The sequence below is a fragment of the Leguminivora glycinivorella genome, chromosome 10, assembly GCF_023078275.1.
Source record: "Leguminivora glycinivorella isolate SPB_JAAS2020 chromosome 10, LegGlyc_1.1, whole genome shotgun sequence".
NCBI lineage: Eukaryota > Metazoa > Arthropoda > Insecta > Lepidoptera > Tortricidae > Leguminivora > Leguminivora glycinivorella.
In genome coordinates this window covers 1,293,653-1,316,079 of record NC_062980.1, presented here as the reverse complement: position 1 = coordinate 1,316,079, position 22,427 = coordinate 1,293,653, and the positions used below count along the sequence as shown (strand labels likewise).

The 22,427-nt window shown below is 39.8% G+C and overlaps 1 protein-coding gene across 3 annotated transcripts in view; it reads right to left on the bottom strand.

Annotated features, from left to right (window-relative positions):
- The window catches only part of LOC125230693 (ras-related protein Ral-a), a 45,642-nt gene that overhangs the window by 6,470 nt on the left and 16,745 nt on the right, over positions 1 to 22,427 (bottom strand). For 2 of the 3 annotated variants that reach the window (XM_048135951.1, XM_048135949.1), the window contains exons 3-5: positions 15,339 to 15,524; positions 11,004 to 11,164; positions 9,298 to 9,472 (exon numbers count right to left, since the gene is read on the bottom strand). In XM_048135951.1, coding sequence (XP_047991908.1) covers positions 9,298 to 9,472; positions 11,004 to 11,164; positions 15,339 to 15,524 — 522 coding nt within the window. Of the gene's footprint in view, positions 1 to 5,961; positions 6,285 to 9,297; positions 9,473 to 11,003; positions 11,165 to 15,338; positions 15,525 to 22,427 lie in introns of those variants that run through there. The other variant, XM_048135950.1, reaches the window with a different exon arrangement.

Sequence of the window (22,427 nt, the reverse complement as noted above, 5' to 3'; positions counted from 1 at the left end):
TCTATGGAGATTGGATTAGTTTCTCTAATTTCCATAGTTGATTTGAATTATGTGACGTCACTCCAATGGCCAACACCGTTTTCGGAGTTCATAATTTAAAAAAAAACATACACACATCTTTAATTAAAAATACGCAGTCATCACGCACTTTTAATCCCCGCAAGCTATAAATATTGATTTCTTAAGTCAAATACTACAGAAAACAATAAATTGATGTGCTAAATTCGATACGAGTCTAGTATTATATTGCAAGAGTTTTCTATGGAACACAGATTTTATTTCCACAATTTCGCAATTACCTCCATAGTAAAAGTGCGTCGATATGATTGAAAAACACCATTCATTTACCTCACTATGGTCGGACATAAAATTATGTATGTAGTATAAAAATCTCTTTGATCGGATCATAAGCATACATTTCATCAGAATCGCTATTAATAATAGCTAATAGTGGAGATGAGCATTAAAAATCCATACGAATAATTTAAACATCATATAATTAAGCAAAACTTATTAATTAGAAGAGGTGTAAAGTAGAAAAAGTCGTGTTTTTATTTCATAATTTAGTATCGTTTGACAATCGAGTAACCATAACTACCACAAGGTATACTTAAGGTGAAATTAAGCGCCATCTAGTTTGGTTACCAAACTCGATTTATTTCATACAATTCACACCTCTTCTAGAATCCATAATTCTTTTTTTTATTTAAATAAACCTAAAGAGTTCAAACCAGCACCAATACGGGCGAACGGACCAAGCCTTTACATCTAGCACAGTCGATAATACACTTTATTACAGGGGGACAGGGTTGTTGAGACCAAATAATATCATGTTTAGAATATACCTTACTTTTACTGGACTTAGGACTATGAAGACAATTTTTCAAAAATTAGAACTATGTTAAGTAATTTACATACATACAACATACATACAATCACGCCTATATCCCATAAAGGGGTAGGCAGAGCACATGAAACTACTAAAGCGTCAGTGCCGGTGTCCTGCCGTTTCGCCAAAAAACGTTTCGTTTCATTTCCCAATAATCATATAGCAATAGTTTCATTTCCCAAAGTATTGTTTGGCAAAGGTATGTTTCGCAATGATTTTGTTTGGTCAAATTATCATTTGGCACAATTTTACTTAAGAGTTTTGAATGATTCACGGTTATTTTCATTAGACTTATATTGACCGGGATATAGACCGTGATTACCTTTTTGATTTTTGTCGAGCTCCCGATATTTCGACGCAGTTGCATGCATCATGATCACGGAAAACTGACGAAGGCGGGTGGATGTTAAAGTTGTATAGACAGCGCGCGATCTACCCTCCTTCGCGCGCGTCGGCTGCGTTCACTTTCAGCGTTACCACTGGTCGCGTTCACACTCGATGGTCTGTCCAAACACACTATACTCACAGTGTCACTACGTTTGTTCAATTCTGACTTCACCGGTTTTTTACACAAACAAATCACTGGATTCCATACATTAGATAGTTTGAAGCCATCCTCACGATTGAAATTTTTATATTTGTGAATCTCAATGGCTTCTCTTACCAATCTCGGTATGTAGTGGCGTTCCGTCGAAATTACCTTAGGACTATGCAACTCGATCCAATGATTTGCACCCGACTCAATGAGATGTTGAGCAATAGCAGACTTGCGAGTATCGTTCTTTTTGACTGCAGCAATCAAAAGCAAAAGGTAATCACGGTCTATATCCCGGTCAATATAAGTCTAACAATTTTACTTAGTCAAATTTTATTTAGACAAAACTTTATTTCGCAAACGTTTTTAATGGCAAAACTTATATCCCAAAAACATGTTTGGTAAAAATTTCACATCGCAAATTTCGAAAATATTTAGGCATTTGCATTTTCATTTCTACGGGATTAATTTAATTTACCAAAGATTTTTTTTGCCAAATTTAATTAAAAATTGTCAAATGATAATTTCAGTTTTATTCCCAAGGCTTCAGTTGGACACTTTATTTTTGTCAAATTAATATTACTGGACAAAATTATTTTGTCAACTATTTTTTTGTCAAAAAATGTTTCTACAAATTACACCATGCAAAACCACGTTTGACAATAAATATTACAAGGCATAAATATAATGTAATAATTTTATTAGTATTGTAACAGAAAACGCGTGTGTGACAGGGCAGTTTAGGTGCGACGACGAGCGAAGCGAGGAGGAGCGTGTTAGGTTGACAGTGAGCAAACCGGAAATGGCTTTTTAAAGTAATTAAAAATTAATAGAACATAATTGTCTTGAAAACATAAGGTTAAGGGATAAGAGGAAAAAAAGTACGACCTACACATTATTTCATTTTGCTTAACAATACCTTTGACTAAATAATATTTGGTAAAATGAAATTTGACCAAGTAAATATTTTGGGAAACAAATACTTGCCAAAAAAAGTTTTGCTAAATGTCAATTTGCGATAAGTTGTTTTGCCAAACGTTTATTTGGGAAATGATAATTTGGGAATAATAGTTTGGGATGTGAAACTTTGGGAAACGTTTTTTTGGCGAATCGTCAGTAAACCGTCAGTGCCACTCTTGGCAAATAAGGGGTTGAAAGAAATCTAAACTGTGACATTGCAGTGACAGGTTGCCAGCCTCTCGCCTACGCCACAATTATAAAGTAATTTATTTCCTTTTCTTTTAAAGTAATTTTTTTCCTTTTTTATGAGTATGTTTTAGGCTACCTCAGAGTATTTAATTTATTGCAGAAAAAAAGTAAATTTTCTGTTAAGAAATGTTTTGTAAAAGTATTTTTTATCCTCCTAATGCCCGAGGTCCTACCTGCAGTACTTATTCAGTTTGATTAATTCAAATCATATTAAATTAGAACAGAGTTGCATTTGTTTTGTTTTGTTCCATTTTCAACAAAAAAAAAACTCTATTCACTGCACTATATAAGTTAAAATTTCAGTGGCAGTTGTTCTTTTTTTTCACTGGCTGGGCTTTTTAGAAGGTTAAAATAATTAGTCTACCTATTAAACATCAATCTTCATAGTCTTAAGCGACATCCAGTGACGGCGGGAAGAACCAGTTATCCAACGAAACACATTCCAACCAAATTTACACGTTTCAAACAAAAACGAACTATACACATCCAACTTTAACTTTCCACGTACATTTGGTAAGTGTGTAGCTAGCCTTATAAACATTATGTCAATGCAAAAGTACAAATAGGCGCTTGTATTTTTCGGCGTACAGTACCAGTAGAAAGCTCAGCCGGCCGAAGTGGCAATCATTGACACTACGCGGCGATCGAGACAGCTATGATACGCTCATGAAGTGGAAGCGATTGTGACGTTGGCTAGTCATATTCAGACGGCATTAACAAAAAATAGAGGTCATTTTAAATCCCCGCACAGTTGACTAACATAATATGAACGTTATTTCAAAAACCTATGGCACTAGTCCCACCGCGAGCTAGTAAGCTATGAGCTATCGGCTATAAAAACGAACAAAAGATAATCACTCCCGTGCAAATAAAAGAGACACGGCGATGTTTATAGTTACTCGCCCATCGGTGAGCTATCAAAATCGCCGTGTCTCTTTTATTCGCACGGGAGTGATTATCTTTTGTTCGTTTTTATAGCCGATAGCTCATAGCCTACTAGCTCGAGGTGGGACCAGTGCCTAAGGTACAACCAGGGGCAGTTTTTTCGTTTTTACAAGCTGAACTTTCAACTGATAAACTTAAACCAAAAAATACATTGATCGTGGCAGGTTTGGTATATTATGGACCACATGTAAGATTATATTCAACTTTATTTTAGACCCGATTTTGGACGCATATTGAACACAGTAACTTCAGGAAGGATCATTTCCTTATGGTGTAGTACACTAAGGGCCACTTGCACCAATGAATATGGAGGGATAACCCACCGTTTTGTATGGAATTTGACAGTTGACAGCCCACTAACCCCGAGTTAAGTGGTTGGTGCAAGTGGGCCTAAGGCCGTTTTCACATTATCCGATCCGATATCGGATGTCGGAAGGATTTCAATAGAAAAAATCCAAGATGGCGCCTGTAATGTATGGGATATCGGTCCGACATCCGATATCGGATTGGATAATGTGAAAACGCACTAAGAGTCACCAGTAATACTCTCTTTCACATCAAAGCGCAAAAATATCTTTTCCAATCTTATTTTTTAGCATCAACTAGGCTGAATAAGGCTGACAGGGAACATCAGATAATTAATTTACCTGGCAACTTCTTAAAAACACCCTCTGTGTTTTCTCTGTGATGAAGAACATTGTTTGTAACTCAGGATGTAAGGATATTAAAAACTCGTGTCTATAATTCACTCCAGCCCACGGCTGTCGTGAATTATAACACTCTTTAACAATGTCCCCCTTATGTTCCTTGTAGCACAATGTACTATTATAATCTCGAGGTAATTTAGTACAGTGTTGGTAGTTTTTAAGGATTCATCAAGTAATTGATTTCCCGGTTTTTATCCTATTTTTCAACTCGGTAGGCAGAATATTTTGGCTTTACTGTTACAAATATTATAGGTGCTCACATATCTGCCATAATCGCTACATTGGGTACTCTATCGGTCTGGCCACGACATTGGTCTAAAGCGACAGCGGCCATAGGTGCGAACGAAAAGTCCCATAGCTCTCGCTCCAACCTATAGCTACCGCTTTTGCCTTAGTTTATATTGGGCGTTGTGCGGGGTAGGGCGTGCGGCGTGCGCGTCAAAAACAATAGGCTAGTTTCCTATACTTAAAATAAAATATTTTATGGAGTGCAAGAAATAAAGCACCACATAATTAGAAGAAAAATATGGACAGTAGTTATTTTTAAAACATAATTTCTATTTAATAAGTCAAAAAGAAAGATATAAAGTAAATGAATTGACCGTGACGTCACTCCTCAGTATTTCATAGTAATTCCATACTATTAGCAAATCGTTTTGACAGTTCTTAAAAAGAAGCTGATTTGACTAGTAGGAAACTAGCCTATTGAAGCTCATATAAGTCTTGAGTTCGACGCTGTATAGCCCAACGCCCCGTCGAACCAAACGCTCTGAGCGTGCACTCAGCCCTTATACTCACGGCTCAGCCACGACATTGGTCTAAGCGCGACAGCGGTGAGCGGCGGCCATACATTGGAGCGAGACACAGCGATGGGACTTTTCATTCACACGTGGCTACCGTTCACCGCTGTCGCGCTTAGACCGCTGTCGTGGCTGGGCCGTAACAGCTCAGCCACGACATTGGTTTAAGCGCGACAGCGGTGAGCGGCGGCCATACATTGGAGCGAGTCACAGCGATGGGACTTTTCATTCACACGTGGCTACCGCTCACCGCTGTCGCGCTTAGACCGCTGTCGTGGCTGGGCCGTAACAGCTCAGCCACGACATTGGTCTAAGCGCGACAGCGGTGAGCGGCGGCCATACATTGGAGCGAGTCACAGCGATGGGACTTTTCATTCACACGTGGCTACCGCTCACCGCTGTCGCGCTTAGACCGCTGTCGTGGCTGGGCCGTAACAGCTCAGCCACGACATTGGTCTAAGCGCGACAGCGGTGAGCGGCGGCCATACATTGGAGCGAGTCACAGCGATGGGACTTTTCATTCACACGTGGCTACCGCTCACCGCTGTCGCGCTTAGACCGCTGTCGTGGCTGGGCCGTAACAGCTCAGCCACGACATTGGTCTAAGCGCGACAGCGGTGAGCGGCGGCCATACATTGGAGCGAGTCACAGCGATGGGACTTTTCATTCACACGTGGCTACCGCTCACCGCTGTCGCGCTTAGACCGCTGTCGTGGCTGGGCCGTAACAGCTCAGCCACGACATTGGTCTAAGCACGACAGCGGTGAGCGGCGGGCATACATTGGAGCGAGTCACAGCGATGGGACTTTTCATTCACATGTATGGCTACCGCTCACCGCTGTCGCGCTTATACCAATGTCGTGGCTGGGCCGTAGCGAGACAGCCATACATTGGAGCGAGACACAGCGATGGGACTTTTCATTCACACGTATGGCTCCCGCTCACCGCTGTCGCGCTTAGACCGCTGTCGTGGCTGGGCCGTAAGACCAATGTCGTGTCCGAGCTATACCAAACGCGCCCGCTCAGTTACCGCCGACACAATCAGGCGACCTGCAGGATCGTTAAAGGTCGACAACTAGCTAGAGTCCTTACAGGATGGCGCACTTGATGCGCTTACGCTTCTTCTTGACCTCGTCGCCGCCGGCGCGCGAGTCGTCCGACTTGCGCGATCGGATCTCGCGCATCAGGTCGAAGAACACCTGCAACGGGGAGGAGGGTTACCGACACCGACGACACACAAGCCACACATTTAACCATAATTCGGTAGTATGAATTTTCTCAAAGAATTTTTACGGCAAAAACCATGATCGTTTAAACATATTAGTTTCTTATGTCCCCATGGGCCATTTTTTTATGTTGGCCACCCCACTATTTTTTTTATTTGGAATTTTTTATGTGGTTTCCACTCAAAATCGCGAGCTCTTTCAATCCTAATAGGAGAAAAAGTGTCCCAAGGTTTTTTCCCATTCCGTTACCATTTTTTCATACATTTTGTATGGTGGTAACGGAATGGAAGGTTTGAAAAATGTATGGAAATCTTGGGACGTTTTTTTTTCTCCTATTAGGATTGAAAGACCTCGCGTTACAAAAAAAGTGGGGTGGACAATGTTGAAAAAAAAAAAGGCACCCATGTCCCGTCGGACGACTCCCGTGCTGGTTCCATAACAATATCATTTAAAAAGCGGATCTTTGTGGTTTTAAAGTTCAAATCTAGAGGTATGTACATGTGACATGTTTTGCTAATGTTGGACGATCGCCCACCTAATGTTAAGTTCATATTATTACATTAACACTACCTCGATACAGTTGCATTTTAAACGACGAAGGGAGCCGACCGATCACACCAAAGAAACGATGGCTTAGGTTGAGGACATAAACGTAAAAATAATTTGAGAAAAAACCCACGGAGACACAGTATGAGGAGCTTTGTGCAAAGAATTTCGTACATTGACCTGCTTTTTCCCGTATGTATGGCAAGTAATTTGTGTCCCGCCTAATCACACTACGAGCGATACAGCAATATGCGGTCAATACGTGAAATTCTTCGTGCTTAGCTTCCTTTACAGTGGAAAGTAGATTTAAAAGATGAGATGTTGAACCCCAAGCGGAACGGGGACTTATACGTATGTGTGAATTCAAAAGTAATTTTAACACCGTAATTATACGAACATAAAAACAACATCAACCCCTGTACCTACTCTTTAAGAGGCACAACCAACAAATAAAAACATTAGTTGCCCCGCCACCGACCACACACATTAATTCACACTGACGGACGCACGTAGAAAAACCATCTTCAAAATTCGATTTGCCAAATATCAACTATCAATCAGTAACAATTAGTCGAACTTAATTGAAAGTTTAAAGGTTGAGCAGTTTGGCAGAAACCGAACTTTCCGCATACGTTTTCTATACCGAAAAATGCGCGAAGCGCGAATTTGGTCGAAAATTTATAACTACAATAAATTATTGAATAACACGACTGGATCACACCGATAAGGCTAAGCCGATTGGACAATAGAGGTCAACGGACTCATTGACCATTAATGCTGATGTGCTGAATAACTTAGCAATAAACACGATGGTCTATTAGTGCGCGTGTTGTTAATTGTTTTGTAACTTCAGACTAGCTACGAAGAAATCATTGACATTTACACAATTACGCGAGTTCAAATATCTGAACAGGCATTTATGCTACAACTAACCCACCACAATAACACTAGACCCTACTCATAGTGTTGTGTTCCTGTAGGTGAGTAAGGCTGCCAGAGCTCAACGAGGGTGCGGTGAGCTGATGATGGGAGGACTTACGGAACTAACTTGTTCCGTCTATTGTCCTTTGAGTCGTCGGCAACCCGTACCCTCCTTAGAACTTGTGCACTCCTTTTTGCTGTGTACTTAACACAGCAAAAGGGAATGTACAAGTTTCTAATGGGGTGGCAACGCGCATGTGACACTGTTTGAGTTGCAGGCGTCCATAGGTTACGGTGACCGGTTTACATCAGGCGGGCCGTATGCCTGTTTGCCACCGACGTAGTATAAAAAAAAATACTAGCTTTTTCCCGCGACTTTGACCGCGTACTATAATCTTGTTTTCCCATCCAAATTTTGGACCCCCATTTCACCCCTTAGGAGGTGAATTTTGAAAAATCCTTTCTTACCTCCTCTACGCCTTATAAGGAACCTACGTGCCAAATTTGGAATCTCTAGGACCAGCGGTTTCGGCTATGCGTTGATATGTCAGTCAGTCACTTTCTTCTTTATTTGGATGATTTTTTGTTCACGTAAGTGGTTTTTTTAACTTCGAGACCCTGACAGTAAAATTCAATTTATATAATTATATAAGATACTATTTTTATGAGTATGTGTAGGTAATTAGTAAAGTTGTCATGTCACCTAGTAAAGTAAGGCGCACCTTTTTATATCGTGTGCCAAATGGCCCACATTCTCCCCCATAAAACGGTTGTAGGTTAACATTTTAACAAATTACATTAATAGCAATGCGTGCTGCAAGTTAAGATCATGTTTTTGAAACTATTACTGTTATATTAGTAGTATTTTACGAAGACATTATAAAGTCCGTGACATTTTCTTATGTCTACCTAAATTGTTTGTTTTAAACATTTTTGTGATTCCGTACATTATTTGAGGAGTGTCTTTTCAAAAGGACTTATTTTGTATAAGTTAACAGAGGTTATTTTTATCTATGTCTTCCTAGAGAAATAAACCTTGTTAACTTATAGAAATAAGTCCTTTTGAAAAGACACTCCTCATTTAATTTCTTGCTTAATGATTGTAGGAATCTTATCTTGTAAAAAGTTTTTTTTTATACCACGTCGGTGGCAAACAGATATACGGGCCACCTAAAGGAAAGGGTCACCGTAACCAATGGACGCCTACAACTCAAGTTCCTATTGTTTTATTTCTACTTCGGTCGTACTAAGCGCAACCGTGACATTGGCGCCCAACGTGGGGCCTAATATCTATTTTTTCATACCACATCGGTGGCAAAACTGGCAAACGCGAGTGCGTACGCACGCGCGTGCCTGTATAGGTGTCTTACTGTGTGTCTGTGTGTGTGTGTGTGTGTGTTACCTCGTCCACGTTGACTCTCGTCTTGGCAGATGGTTTCGACGTATAGCACCTGCCAGGCAGTGGCTCGCTCGCGGCACGTTTCGAGCGTGAGCGAGTGTGTGCGTGCGTGTGTGTTACCTTGTCCACATTGTCTCTCGTCTTGGCGGAGGTCTCAACGTAGGGCACCTGCCAAGCCGCCGCCCGCTCTCGGCAAGTGTCGAGCGGCACGCGCCGCTTCTCCGCCAGGTCTGACTTGTTGCCGACGAGCAGGAAGGGAATGTTCTCGGCGTTCTTTACGCGAAGTATCTGCTCCCTGGAAACGAAAGAACGTTTATTATAAGTATTCTTTTATAAATAATCGACGGAATCAGGCGTTACTTTGCGAAAATCAAGTATAACGGGTTAGCACTAATTGACTAGCACGTTATCTATTCGCGGATTAGCAAAGTAATGTTGCTGATTTTGAGTATTTTTTATGTTTAAACACGCTGGCTAAATATTATTAACCATTTTAGTGCCAAACATGTTAACAAATTATCTGAGGCATCTTCCTGCAGATCATTGGCTAGTCTGTGGTCAAGAGTAAGCCCATTTATAATAATAAAAAAAAAAAAAAAAATCATTACAACAGTAATGATTATGTTAATTTAAGTAGCCTGTTAAAGTTGTTCAAAAACTCCAAATTAATTTCTTTGTTTGCGTTCATATTTTGTAAATCAAAATACCTTATCATATCATATTTTTTTTATGCACGCTTGTATGGACATAGCAAGGGTATTAGAGGACAGTAATGACCTACTTCTGTCCTCTTGTGTAAGAACACAGATTGGCCGAGTCCCACGGTATAAGTTTAAGAAGGCTTGTTGCGGGTACTCAGACACCAATATATATATAATATACACTCACATATTATACATAGAAGAAATCCACGACTCAGGAACAAATATCTGTGCTCATCACACAAATAATGCCCGTACCGGGATTCGAACCCTGGACCGCGGCTTAGCACGCAGGGTCACTACCCACTAGGCCAGACCCATCGAAAGAGTCAAGAGCACAAACATTCAAACGTTTAACTGCCAATGCCTCTCAATCGTTCGAATTATTTTACGCTCGACATGACCTGATTCACGTAAACTATATTAAACTAGCGATCGTAAGGCAATGTTGCGAGTTGCGGTCAGCCACAAATTTGCAACGCGACACCGCAGCCGTAACTACAATATACCGTACGCATTGGCCGGTTACAATACTACGGTTACGGACAGTTTCATGCTATTTGTGGCATTTGACAAATAAGGTCGTGGAAATGTGTAACTAAATTAGAGTTGAATTGTACGAGAGCTCACTTGATGGTTGCTGATTTTATATATCGTGAACCTTAATATTTAATGTAGGAGACTCCTTGTCGGCGGCTATATTTCCGAGCTCATATAACCCGGCAAACTTCAAATCAAGGGTGAACAAGCATCGTCTGGGCGAGCTCACTCCATCGTAGGCCACGTCTTTGCCTTTGGCTAGTCTGTGGCGAAGGTAAGCCAATTTATAAAAAAGTTATCTGGATATAAGGCAATGGATTAATTTTTTTTAAATTATTTGGGCGGGTTTTCCATAAAAAAAGGTTGGTTTTATTTCTGTATCCCAATCCCAGCATAAGTTAAACATCCAATTATTTTTCTCAAGAAAAAGAAAGTTGAAGAACTGTTAATCTGTTGTTGATATATCTCTATCAGTATTAGACGCGATAGGCAAAATATACAAATGCACAAGTTGAGCCATAAACACAGTCACGATGCGAACGCTCCTCTCCTCAGCTTCAAAATCTATAGACTGCATTGAATTACCTGAATTCTTGCGTGGCATCGAAGCTCTCAGGTTCAGTGATGGAGAATACGCAGAGGAAACCCTCGCCAGACCGGAAATAGTTGTCCCGGATGGCTGCGTAGTCTTCCTGGCCGGCTGTGTCTAGGATGTCGATCTGGACCTCTTCGCCGTCCAAAACCACCTGGAAGAAAAAACATTGCAGTTAAAGACAAGTCTTATAAATACACATCACAGATTAGTAGGTATAGCACTCGAAGAATTCTCTTGATTTCTCCAGGATACGATTAACAATGCAAATTATAACATGCGCTATCGTCGATAATACACTTTACAATTTAAAAGACTTTCTACATGATTTTCAACAAGTTTTAAATAGACACAGTTACTTTTTTTTTTTAAAATACTACGTCGGTGGCAAACAAGCATACGGCCCGCCTGATGTAAAGCGGTCACCGTAACCTATGGACGCCTGCAACTCAAACAGTGTCACAAGCGCGTTGCCACCCTATTAGAAACTTGTACACTCCCTTTTGCTGTGTTAAGTACACAGCAAAAAGGAATGTACAAGTTCCAAGGAGGGTTCGGGTTGCCGACGACTCAAAGGACAATAGACGGAACAAGTTAGTTCCGTAAGTCCTCCCGTCATCAGCACACCGCACCCTCGTTGAGCTCTGGCAGCCTTACTCACCGGCAGGAACACAACACTATGAGTAGGGTCTAGTGCTATTTGGCTGCGGTCTTCTGTAAGGCGGAGGTACTACCCCAGTTGGGCTCTGCTCTAGATTCGAGCGAGACGATATCCGCTGTGCTGTGCCCTACCACACAAAGCGGAATATCATTCGCTATGCCCTACCTCCTATCCGGGCCTTGTCAGTCCTCGAGATATCCGGGTCCAAACAACATTTGAATAAGCCTAAGTGCAATGCAAACTATCGTGTGAACTTCAAACATGACAGATGATCACTGCGAATAATGCGAATAGCAATAAGTAGTGATGTGCAAGTTGCAGAAAATTTCCAAACAAATCATAAATTTCTTGAAAAATTCATGAAACTTTCACGAAAAATAAGAAACGACGACACGAAAGTTTCCATCCATACAATTGTCCATGCAAAGTATGGAAAGTTTCCGATGTTTTCTTATGTCATAATTTCAGAATTTTGGAAAGTTTTCGTCGGCACATCAGTAGCAATAAGCGACCAATTTGTACACTAAAGTACTATTTACAACTTCTATTTGACACACTTCACCTTTCACATAAATATTCAACCGCTAAGATTCTCAATCGTGATCCGTTGTTTTTACAGTAACAGCCATATTAAATTTGATGCCTTGCAATGCAACTGATATTTTAAATGGCCATCAGAGTTTAAGTTCTAATACCAAAACAGACAAACGGACAAAAGCACCATGGGTTTCTTTTGTACCTTTTTGGTCATTAGAGCCTAATTTTATTCCGATCACTTGCATATCCGGTTTCTAAATGATGAAACTACTAGTAAGCTTCATATCTAACATGTATCGTATCCATCCGATACATGGATGGATCGTGTTACCCAAAGCCTGCGAGAGGCACTGGGCCAAGGCTCAAGCCTGACATTCTGTGCCATTTGCTAACCAGGCTCGGAACAATGGGATATATTTCACGTCTCGTGTACCACGATTAACGTTACTTGACTGTTTAATGGATAAGTAATTAAAAAGCTTGTTGATTAGATCTTCATTCGCATCGCAACGGAGGTATTACGTTTCAAGAAAGGGCGACGGCGGTGTGGAATGGCTGTGGTGTTTTATTATTGTAAAAACTGTTTACTTACTATGAACAAAAGAAGACGTTCTAATTGGTAATGAATTTAATTGTGTTTGTTAATTATTATTATTATTTGTCACGCAATGTGGTCAGTTTTAAAGGGATCAAGGTAAATAAATGTACAGTGAGCAGCCAAAGCGTATGGCGAATTTGAACCATGTACCTAGTGTTTTCAGGATTCATGTATACGTTTTTTTTAACCCCCGACGCAAAAACGACGGGGTGTTATAAGTTTGACTTGTCTGTCTGTCTGTCTGTGTGTGTGTCTGTCTGTGGCATCGTAGCTCCCGAACGGATGAACCTATTTAGATTAAGTTTTTTTTTGTCTGAAATCTGAGTTAGTCGGGACTGTTCTTAGCCATGTTTCATGAAAATCGGTCCACTATGTCGCGGTCTGGGGTTTTTCAAAATTTTAATTTTGTGGTTAGGTTATTATATCATTCATCAATGTCGTATTGACATGACAGCGTGTCGTGCGCGTCAATCAGATCGCTTGCGCAAGTCGCGCCAGACGCGGCAGTCGAGGCAACACCCGATAAAAACGCTGAACGTGACAGCTCAGCACTGCCTTACGTTGGACGATTACTTAATAGCTCTTATGAATACTGTAATGGTGTAAAAAAGTAAGAAACCCTTTTCCTACACAATAAATGTACAGTTTTTTCGTGTCAAAAAGACATCTGATTGGTCTGATAACTCTGATGTATTAGATACTACCTTTGCCCGCGGCTTCGCTCGCGTTAGAAAAAGACAAAAAGTAGCCTATGTCACTCTCCATACCTTCAACTATCTCCACTAAAAAAATCACGACAATTCGTCGCGCCGTTTTGCCGTGAAGGACGGACAAACAAACAGACACACACACTTTCCCATTTATAATATTAGTATGGAATGGATTTAACAATTTTATATTGTGAAATAAATAAATCTAGTCTACCATGATATTGATAATGGTATATTCGCTAGCGAGTGCTCTTACTTTCTATGGATCACGCTCTAACTGGCATTTTTCTGCGAGCGAGATGTATAGGAAGAAGTTACCTACGTGGATAAATTATAGACTAATGCGATGGGGAGAAATACTCGGAGTGTTGGATGGCGTCTTGGTAACTTGGAAGAGCACAGGGCTTGTGATTTTTTTTATACTACGTCGGTGGCAAACAAGCGTACGGCCCGCCTGATAGAGCGGTCACCGTAACCTATGGACGCCTGCAACTCAAAGAGTGTCACATGCGCGTTGCCACCCCATTAGAAACGTGTACATTCCCTTTTGCTAACTTATGATGGGTCAAACACGTGGTACATTAACAGATAAGAAAATCAAGTCGTTGTGTGAGATTTTTTACAATAAATGTAATGAGATTGAATGGTCCTTATTGCTAATTGTCACGACAGTGACGCGTTCCGCTCTTTTAAGGATTCTCTCGTCTTGCTGTCATTACAGCTAGTTACAGTACTACAATCAATTTAACTAGTTATAGTTCAGCATCAGAAGAGTTCCCTACTCGCATACTGCATAAAAGAGGACGATGTACAGTCGACTACAAAGAGATGTATCCACTTTTTCACCTTATTGCATTGTACATCTCTTTGTAGTCGACTGTACAGCCAGCAGCAGAAATAGTTTCTACGTAGGGGAGTCGGTTATCTCTGCCGCTATTTGTTATCTAAGTATTATAGAATTGAAAGCGGTTAGGTTTCAAATACTAGTTTCTGTTCGATTTCTATAATTTGTTCAATACTATACATGAATAGGAAGACGAAAACTTAGGCAAGGCAAAATTCAACGTCATACTACTCGGGATTTCGTTTTGCCTTATCCCAGGATTTGTCTACAAACGTTCTTTATTGTAATTCACTTTAACTATTAATCTTCCACTTTACAAAGATTTCTTACGCAAGAAATTATAACTACACAAAAACACCTTATATCTTCACAATAAGGTTAACATTTGTCTTGTTTAGAAAACTGGATGATAAATGGAGTTCCACCTTTTACAGTAGCCCCCATTTCCTTCCCCCTGCCTGATTCCTTATTGAATGCGTTTTGTAATGTGACCATGAGTTGACGGTTTCTTTGGGACTGCCCCTATTATCACGATGTTCAGCTTGTTTGATTTTGTAGGAGGAAGGTTGAGGATAAACCTCACGGTATAACAGTAAAAACCTAGATGGAGCTTTCCAGTAAAGACAAAGCTATTCTGGCATGCCATGTTTCATGATGTGTAAGAATATGAACAAGTGAAGCAGGCAGGTGGTATCTGGGCCTACACATAATCATGACATATTGATTTACCCCAGATGAGCATGAAATATATATAGATGAAGAATGAGCGTAAGCAGAGTAACCTACATTTTTCCTATAGCTATCAGCTTTAGTAGGCTCATAGTCTTCAACAAACTCGTCATACATGAACTGAAGAGTCTGGGCTGATTTTCCAACACCACCTGAGCCCACCATAATAACCTATGTACCATGTCGAGTTACCCCATAACAGCATTCCATATATAGTTAAAGAATGAGCGTAAGCATAGTAAGTCCTACCTTTTTCCTATAGCTATCAGCTTTAGTAGGCTCGTAGTCTTCAACAAACTCGTCGTACATGAACTGGAGAGTCAGGGCGGATTTTCCAACGCCCCCTGAGCCTACCATGATGACCTTGTGTAAGGTCGGCGCAGGCGCCGGCTTCTTCGACATCTTGGCGGGGACGGGCCGCCGGAAACGAGACGCCTGGAAATATAAAAATTGGGTTAATGAAGATATTTTGTGACATACTTTTTAGCTAAGTATGAGTATTTGATTTTTAAACTTACAATGTTCAACAATTTTTAACCGTGCCTACTTTCAAGAGGAGGGTGGCAGTTTACAATCTTAGGAGAATTTTAACCATTAGGTGTCAGTGTAGGCAGACTTATTTCAGAAAATACACTTATACACACTATTGTTTCGACATATTAATCTTACAAATGAATACGCCCTAATCTAAAATAAAAGATATTTACGGAATCATCTTCATACCTGGAACCTGGTAAAATGCAGACTGCCGTCAACTATTGATTTAACTGACGAGACGAAACAAAGATAACCACAACACTCCCAAGGCTCGACACACTAAATTCACAAATGAATTCTAACTATTCTGAATAAAATTAACGAGAGTTCCGACCTCTGACACTTGTGTAACAATGCGAATGCGAGATCCCCGCAGTGAGCAATAGGACCGATATCGGTTAGTCACCGGTGACGAGAACCCAATGCGTATTGTTTTTACGCTGGTCCTAGTGCATACGTCAGCTAATGCACGTCATTACAAGCAGGGATTTGACGGTGACGATGAGATGACGTTATGACATTAACCTTTTTGGGCCAAAATGGCAATCATCATCAAAAACCGTTCAGTAGACTCAGATCACGCTTGTAGTATTATAATTACAGTGCATAAATTGAGTATTGTAAATTTTATAAGCTCCATTATTATCTTCATCCTCTTGACTACGGCGCAACAACAAACTAATACAATACAAACCTAAACCTACGTTGGCTTATTTAAAATACTTTCTTTGGCTTTTTGGCTTCTTTTAAAATCATCTCATTTAGTAGTCCTGGCCCCGTAGCCGAATGGCATTTCTCCGACGCCAAACGAAAGCGATACGCCGCTGGCTCTGTCGCGCCAATACGCAAGCGCGATAGAGATAGATATCTACTAGCGCTTCGTTTCGTGAGCGTTTCGTGAGCGATTGTGCCATTCGGCTAGCCACCCTGAGCTAATGAGAGAATTATCGCTTTGAAAGTACGATTATAGACTTCATTTCAAATGCAGCTGCTATGAAAACTAAGCCTCTGCAATCTCAACGCTTATCACAAAATTTGCCATCTTATTATCACAACGTCATAACACATCTCAAACAGGATCTCTACAAATTCTTACACAAGTTATAACCGCTACACGCGCTCAATATATCAAATGGTAGAAAAACCGACAGAGCGTAGGTTTGATCGTTATCGTAGCCTAAACACTCGTAACATTAACAATACAATAAAATGACAATAGGTTGTCAGATTGTCACAGCAGCCGTGGGTAGAACAGCTACTTTTTTGGCGATGGCTGCTACCTTAACAGAAGATTTTATGACGTTTTTGTGCTTACCTTATAGGTATGTAGTATAGGCACGGATCGTAAAAATTATAACCAGGCATTTTTTTTATATTATGTGTAAAAGATATGTTGATAGTACTTACGTACACTTTAGTTGTGTTTGTCTACCATCTATTTTCCTCTCTCAGTTATTCTAAGGTTAGTTGGAAGGTATAAGCTTGCCTTTGTACATAACCGTTATAATTATTCACTGTACATGTAATTTGTTCTGTGCAATAAAGTGTTTATTACTACTACTACTTTATTATATATTTAAGACCACAATAGTCCATAGACGGTTTTTAGCACAACTTGCGCCCTCGCGCGCGAATCTATACTACAAGTCGCGCTAGATGTATGGACTCACACGCACAAGCTTTGACAGACGAAGAAATATTAAAGAACCATAAATAATAAACTAGATTCATTATACGCGATAAAATCCGTTCCCATCCCATAGTTTTATTTCATGAACCTAAACTAAATTAAAAACAGTTTCTACATTTGCGAGTTTCGCTCGTGTACAGTACTAATTTGAAACTGCCTCTTATCTTAACGAGATTACACCTATAGAGGAATCACTTTCATACACGAAACATTCCTCATCCAATTACAACTGTTAATTGCGATAAACACTACCTTACAACACCGCTCAAAGCAATTTAAACCTTGATACCATTACCTGTAGGGTCACAATCGTTGGGGCAGAAACTAGCTTTCGATTGCTGCGGTTTTCCGATTGAGGAAAAGAAGAAATATAATTGCTATGCAATTAAATGATGTGAATTATCTTTACGTAATAGGACGAGGTTTTTTTTTAGACACACGAGTTGACAAGAATTGGATGAACATAGGTGGGTATGTTCTAGCTTCCACACGACACGACACAACCTGAACTATTTAAGCTTCTATAAAAAAACATGGAAACTAGGCACTAGGCGAGCAGATTCGTATAATTTTCACGGGCTGGCCTTAGAAGACAACCCGATAATTTGATTTTTTTATTACAAGTAACTAAGTCGAAGTCTAGAAAAGCAAAGAACGATATGCTGTCGAGGCTTCCAAGTCTTTCTGAAAACCAATTGAGTCACAGAAATATTCCATAGACAAGTTAAACCTACCGCCAAAAAAAGTTCCTAAAGGGTCGCAGAACTCTTCTTTGTGTTTGTACCCAAACATGCGCAACCACTCGTGACACGACTAACATACAAGAATCATTAATAAGATTGCAATAGCACAGCACATCATAAGCAAATCTTATACCATTGAAATAAGACTTACATTTGATTAGTCACAGCAGACAGGGCTGGTGCATTTGTATAGACGAAGAGATAATGTCGCAAAAATACATCTTATCTCATTAAAATACGGTTTACATTTGATTTGTTCACAGCGGTAAGGGCTCATGCGATGGCACAGATGAAACGAGACACATGCAAAATAAACCCTATCTCATTCAAACATGGTTTATATTGGATAAGCGATGTGTTCGCGATGGTATCGACACTCGTGCGCAGTCGTGGTGAGAACCGCGCAGACGCGACGTTCGCATATTTAAACCTTTTTGATTTTCTCATGCATATATTAAAAGAAAACGTATCCATCTAAATCAGATCACGATACGTTTCTTACTGAAATATTCTAATTACATTATGTGTTAAAGTTTCTTTTCTGTTCTTCGGTCGAAAACGTCAAATTTTCCCGGTTTCGTCGAAGAGAAGCACTGCACCTTGGCCAGTAAATAAGAAAGCATCAGATCACATGTTTGTTAACCTCGGCTCCGCCTCAGCCTACAATTGGGTACATGTGATCTGATATATTGCTTACTTTACTGGCCTAGGAATTTAATGTAATATTACAAACAGAAGGCTCGTAGAAAAATGACATTCCAATGCCAGTTTACGAACACTGCCTTTTAATTAATACTAAATATTATACATTTCCTAGGAAATGTATTAATTTCCGGTTTAATAACATTTATTTCTATCATTTCCGTTCCGATCGATTTTAGGAATTTAATTTATCGATAATGGAATGTTAATATAAATGGCAATATGAACAATAACCGATAATCGTAATAACATTTAACGTGCATTTATAAATGCATCTGTAATCTGTATATCGATGAACCTCCAGCGAATGTTAGTGGCATTTCGATGGTTGCTCTTGAAAATGGAAAGGATGGCATTGCTAAACGTTGTAAAGGCCTCTATGAGCCTTCTCCAATAGTTTTAACAAAATAAAGGTTTCAGTACACGAGTTGCGAATAGGGGGAAAGCTTATATTTGCCAAAATCTCAGCAAAAATCTTTCAAAAAGAAATTCATAAACATATACCGTGTTTTTTTTTTTTTTCCTTTAATTCGACACGTTGTTAGGTTCGTTATGGCGCCATCTATGTGTGGTGTAGTGTATGCGCGTTCTTAGGCGGTATGGTATGATCTTCTTATATTTAATCTACGATCTTATAGACATCGCTCACGTTTGTTTAATAATTGTTATTAATTATACTTCAAAGATATCACATTAACATAAAACGATTGCGTCAACAAGTCAAATACAATGAAAACACAATAAACGGTGTGAAGACATACGCTGACAGAATCAGATAACGAGTAACGATTCTTAGAGATGATATCTGCTGTAGGCGCAACGCAACTACTGAACAGATAAAACCGATAAAACTAACAATATATCTTGCGGACGTCACTCTCATCTGTTTCTCACATCATTATTTAAATACTGATTAGTGATTAACCATCTTCTATGATCTATCTTATCAGCTGCAAGTAGACCCAATATCTAACTATTATAAACATGTATCGAAAACCTAAATAAGTCATGAAAGTCATGAAAAACAGCTTCGTAGTCTCCATTCCATGTTACATTACACATAAAATAATAATAATTATCGGGGATGGTATCCGCCACGTACATTGCTTTTATATTTAAGTGTCTAAAAGGGCCTCTGTGCTGTTGCCTTCGGCCCCACACATGCCTCCCAAAAGTCCGGGACTAATAATAAATATTGGGGACACCTTACACAGATCAACTTAGCCCCAAACTAAGCAAAGCTAGTACTATGGGTGCTAAGCGACGATATATATTTACTTAAATCGATAAATACATCCATACTAATATTATAAATGGGAAAGTGTGTCTGTTTGTTTTTCCGTCTTTCACGGCAAAACGGAGCGACGAATTGACGTGATTTTTTTAAGTGGATGTATATTATGTTTTGATGAGTGTGATGTATGTATGTTTTTTAAGGAGTAATTAGAGCGACAGAGAAATGTGCTAACTTCGATATTTCTGGTAAGCCCCAACCAAATACGGCGCTCGATCTAAATACGGGCAATATGAAATTGGCGAAGTTATGGTAAGGTCAAAGCGTTCACCTTGTAACCTCGCCACTTTCACTAGTTCGCCACGCTCGGTTGAGGTCGCATTGTTGTTTTCAAATAATAAACAGTAATTGGACTGTTAAAATATGTCCTATTTACATAAAGATGAGTTGCAAAATAAACACGCAAAAAATGCAACACATCGTAGGCTTAAAACTAAAAAGAAAAGAAAACCGGCTAAATATGTGCTGTGCGTGACGGGCCACCGACGTGTATTTTGAATGAATGAATGAAAAGGGCCCGTGCGAATGAGGGCGTGTAATTACGATTTAAACTTCACTTTAATAGTCATAAAAACGGAAACACTTTCCTTTGAAAGTACTTAAAAACAAAATATTCACTACTGGCTCTGTGACTTCTATAAATTATCACATTTTGCAAAACTTCCAAAAACTGTACCGACCTAGTCACAAAAAATCACGAGAATCAGGTGAGAACTGCGAATTGTGGAGCCAACCCGGACATGCAAAAAGCATATCGTATCGAGTTAAACTGTAGACCTACGCTGTTCCTCGGGTCAATAAACCGTAGACCTACGCTACGCTGTCGCTTCAGTCAATGAGGGATTTCTCAATCGTTTTTTTTTGCGAAGCGGTGATACTGAGGCGTCAGATCTTTATGACAGCAAATTTCAAAAACCACCTACCATATTAAAACGACATTTATTTGATTGGTGGATTTTGAAGTTTGCTGTCAAAAAGACCTGGCGCCTAAGTATAGCAGTATAGCCGCCTGATGAAAAAACAATTCAGAAAACCCTTCTTACAAACAGTAGAAATAGTGCAAAAGTTAAAAGAAAAGACCAACCCGGCGGGTATTTAGTTCTAGACAGGCGATCTAGACAGCGGAAGCAGTCATCAAAGTTCGCGAACGGAACCGCGATAGCTGCGACCTTCGGAGTGACTCACTCTGACTCAATTAGGCTCGAGCATTGACTCACTCAACGAGATTAGCTGTCATTACTACTATTGAGTATGGCAGCTTGTTTTTAAACTCAGTACTCATTGAGTACTAGATTGAGAGATCTGCCAAGTATTTAGCTAGTGTTGCCGAGACGGCTTTCACAGTTCGAATAAGTAACATAACGGTGGACGATTTGCAGTTTTGGCCTCCCTAAGACCTAGGCGCTGTAGTTAGCACCCACCATATAGAATTATGAACAATATGAACTGTATTTAGTCTGGGTACGAAGGCAAATGCTTAAACGCTTACAATATTATATCTTTATCGTAGTTAGCTCTATGAGCTCTATCGTTATTCCGTATTGGCGCGACAGAGACAGACTGCGTTTCGACCGGCCTCTAGCGTCAACGATTGTCATTCGGCTATTTAAGCTGGCTGACACTATAAGTTGTGAGAGGGCCTTAATAAAATAATACAACTAAACCCTAACTTACAAATTCGAATTTATAGTTTATCTATCTCTATCACTTTTAAAGAAGAGACTGAGATAAGAAACCCTAATTTATTTTTGTAGACTAAAACACTGATACATTGTGACGAACGTTACGGGCGCTAATGTATCGTGTGAAACTTTCGTTCACGTTTCAGAGGTTTCACTTTTTCTTTGCCTCTTTTGTTAGAGGGAACGCGTCACAACTATGGTTTAACAAAACATAAATTCTTTGTACACACAATATGTAGACGTTCTTGTGACGAGTTTCTGAAGATCTATTTTACATTCTGAAGTACCTAAGGTAGGTTTCTAAGCGCAACTAATACTGCTCGCCGTTGATCTGACTGCGACCTTAATAGGAAAGAATACAATTGGAGATAGGTATTGGTGAGCGAAGTCGAAATTACAGCACTAAAAAAATATGCAATGCACGCAGGGGTAGCGGGAGGTCTAGAAAAACTTTTTCCGAGGGATTATAAAAGTTTTTGAACAATCGATTAACTTTTATTTGTAAATAGTTTTTTTTTAACGCAAGTGTGATTCGTGCGTGTAACTGGAGGTGCAAAAATATTCCAAACTCGAGTCTGTGAATCACTCCAACAAGCCATCGCGTTTTAACTACAGGTACTCTCGTTTTCAATATTTATCTTACGGCCTTATTGCACAATGTAGGTCTACTTTTCTTAGTAGACCACTACA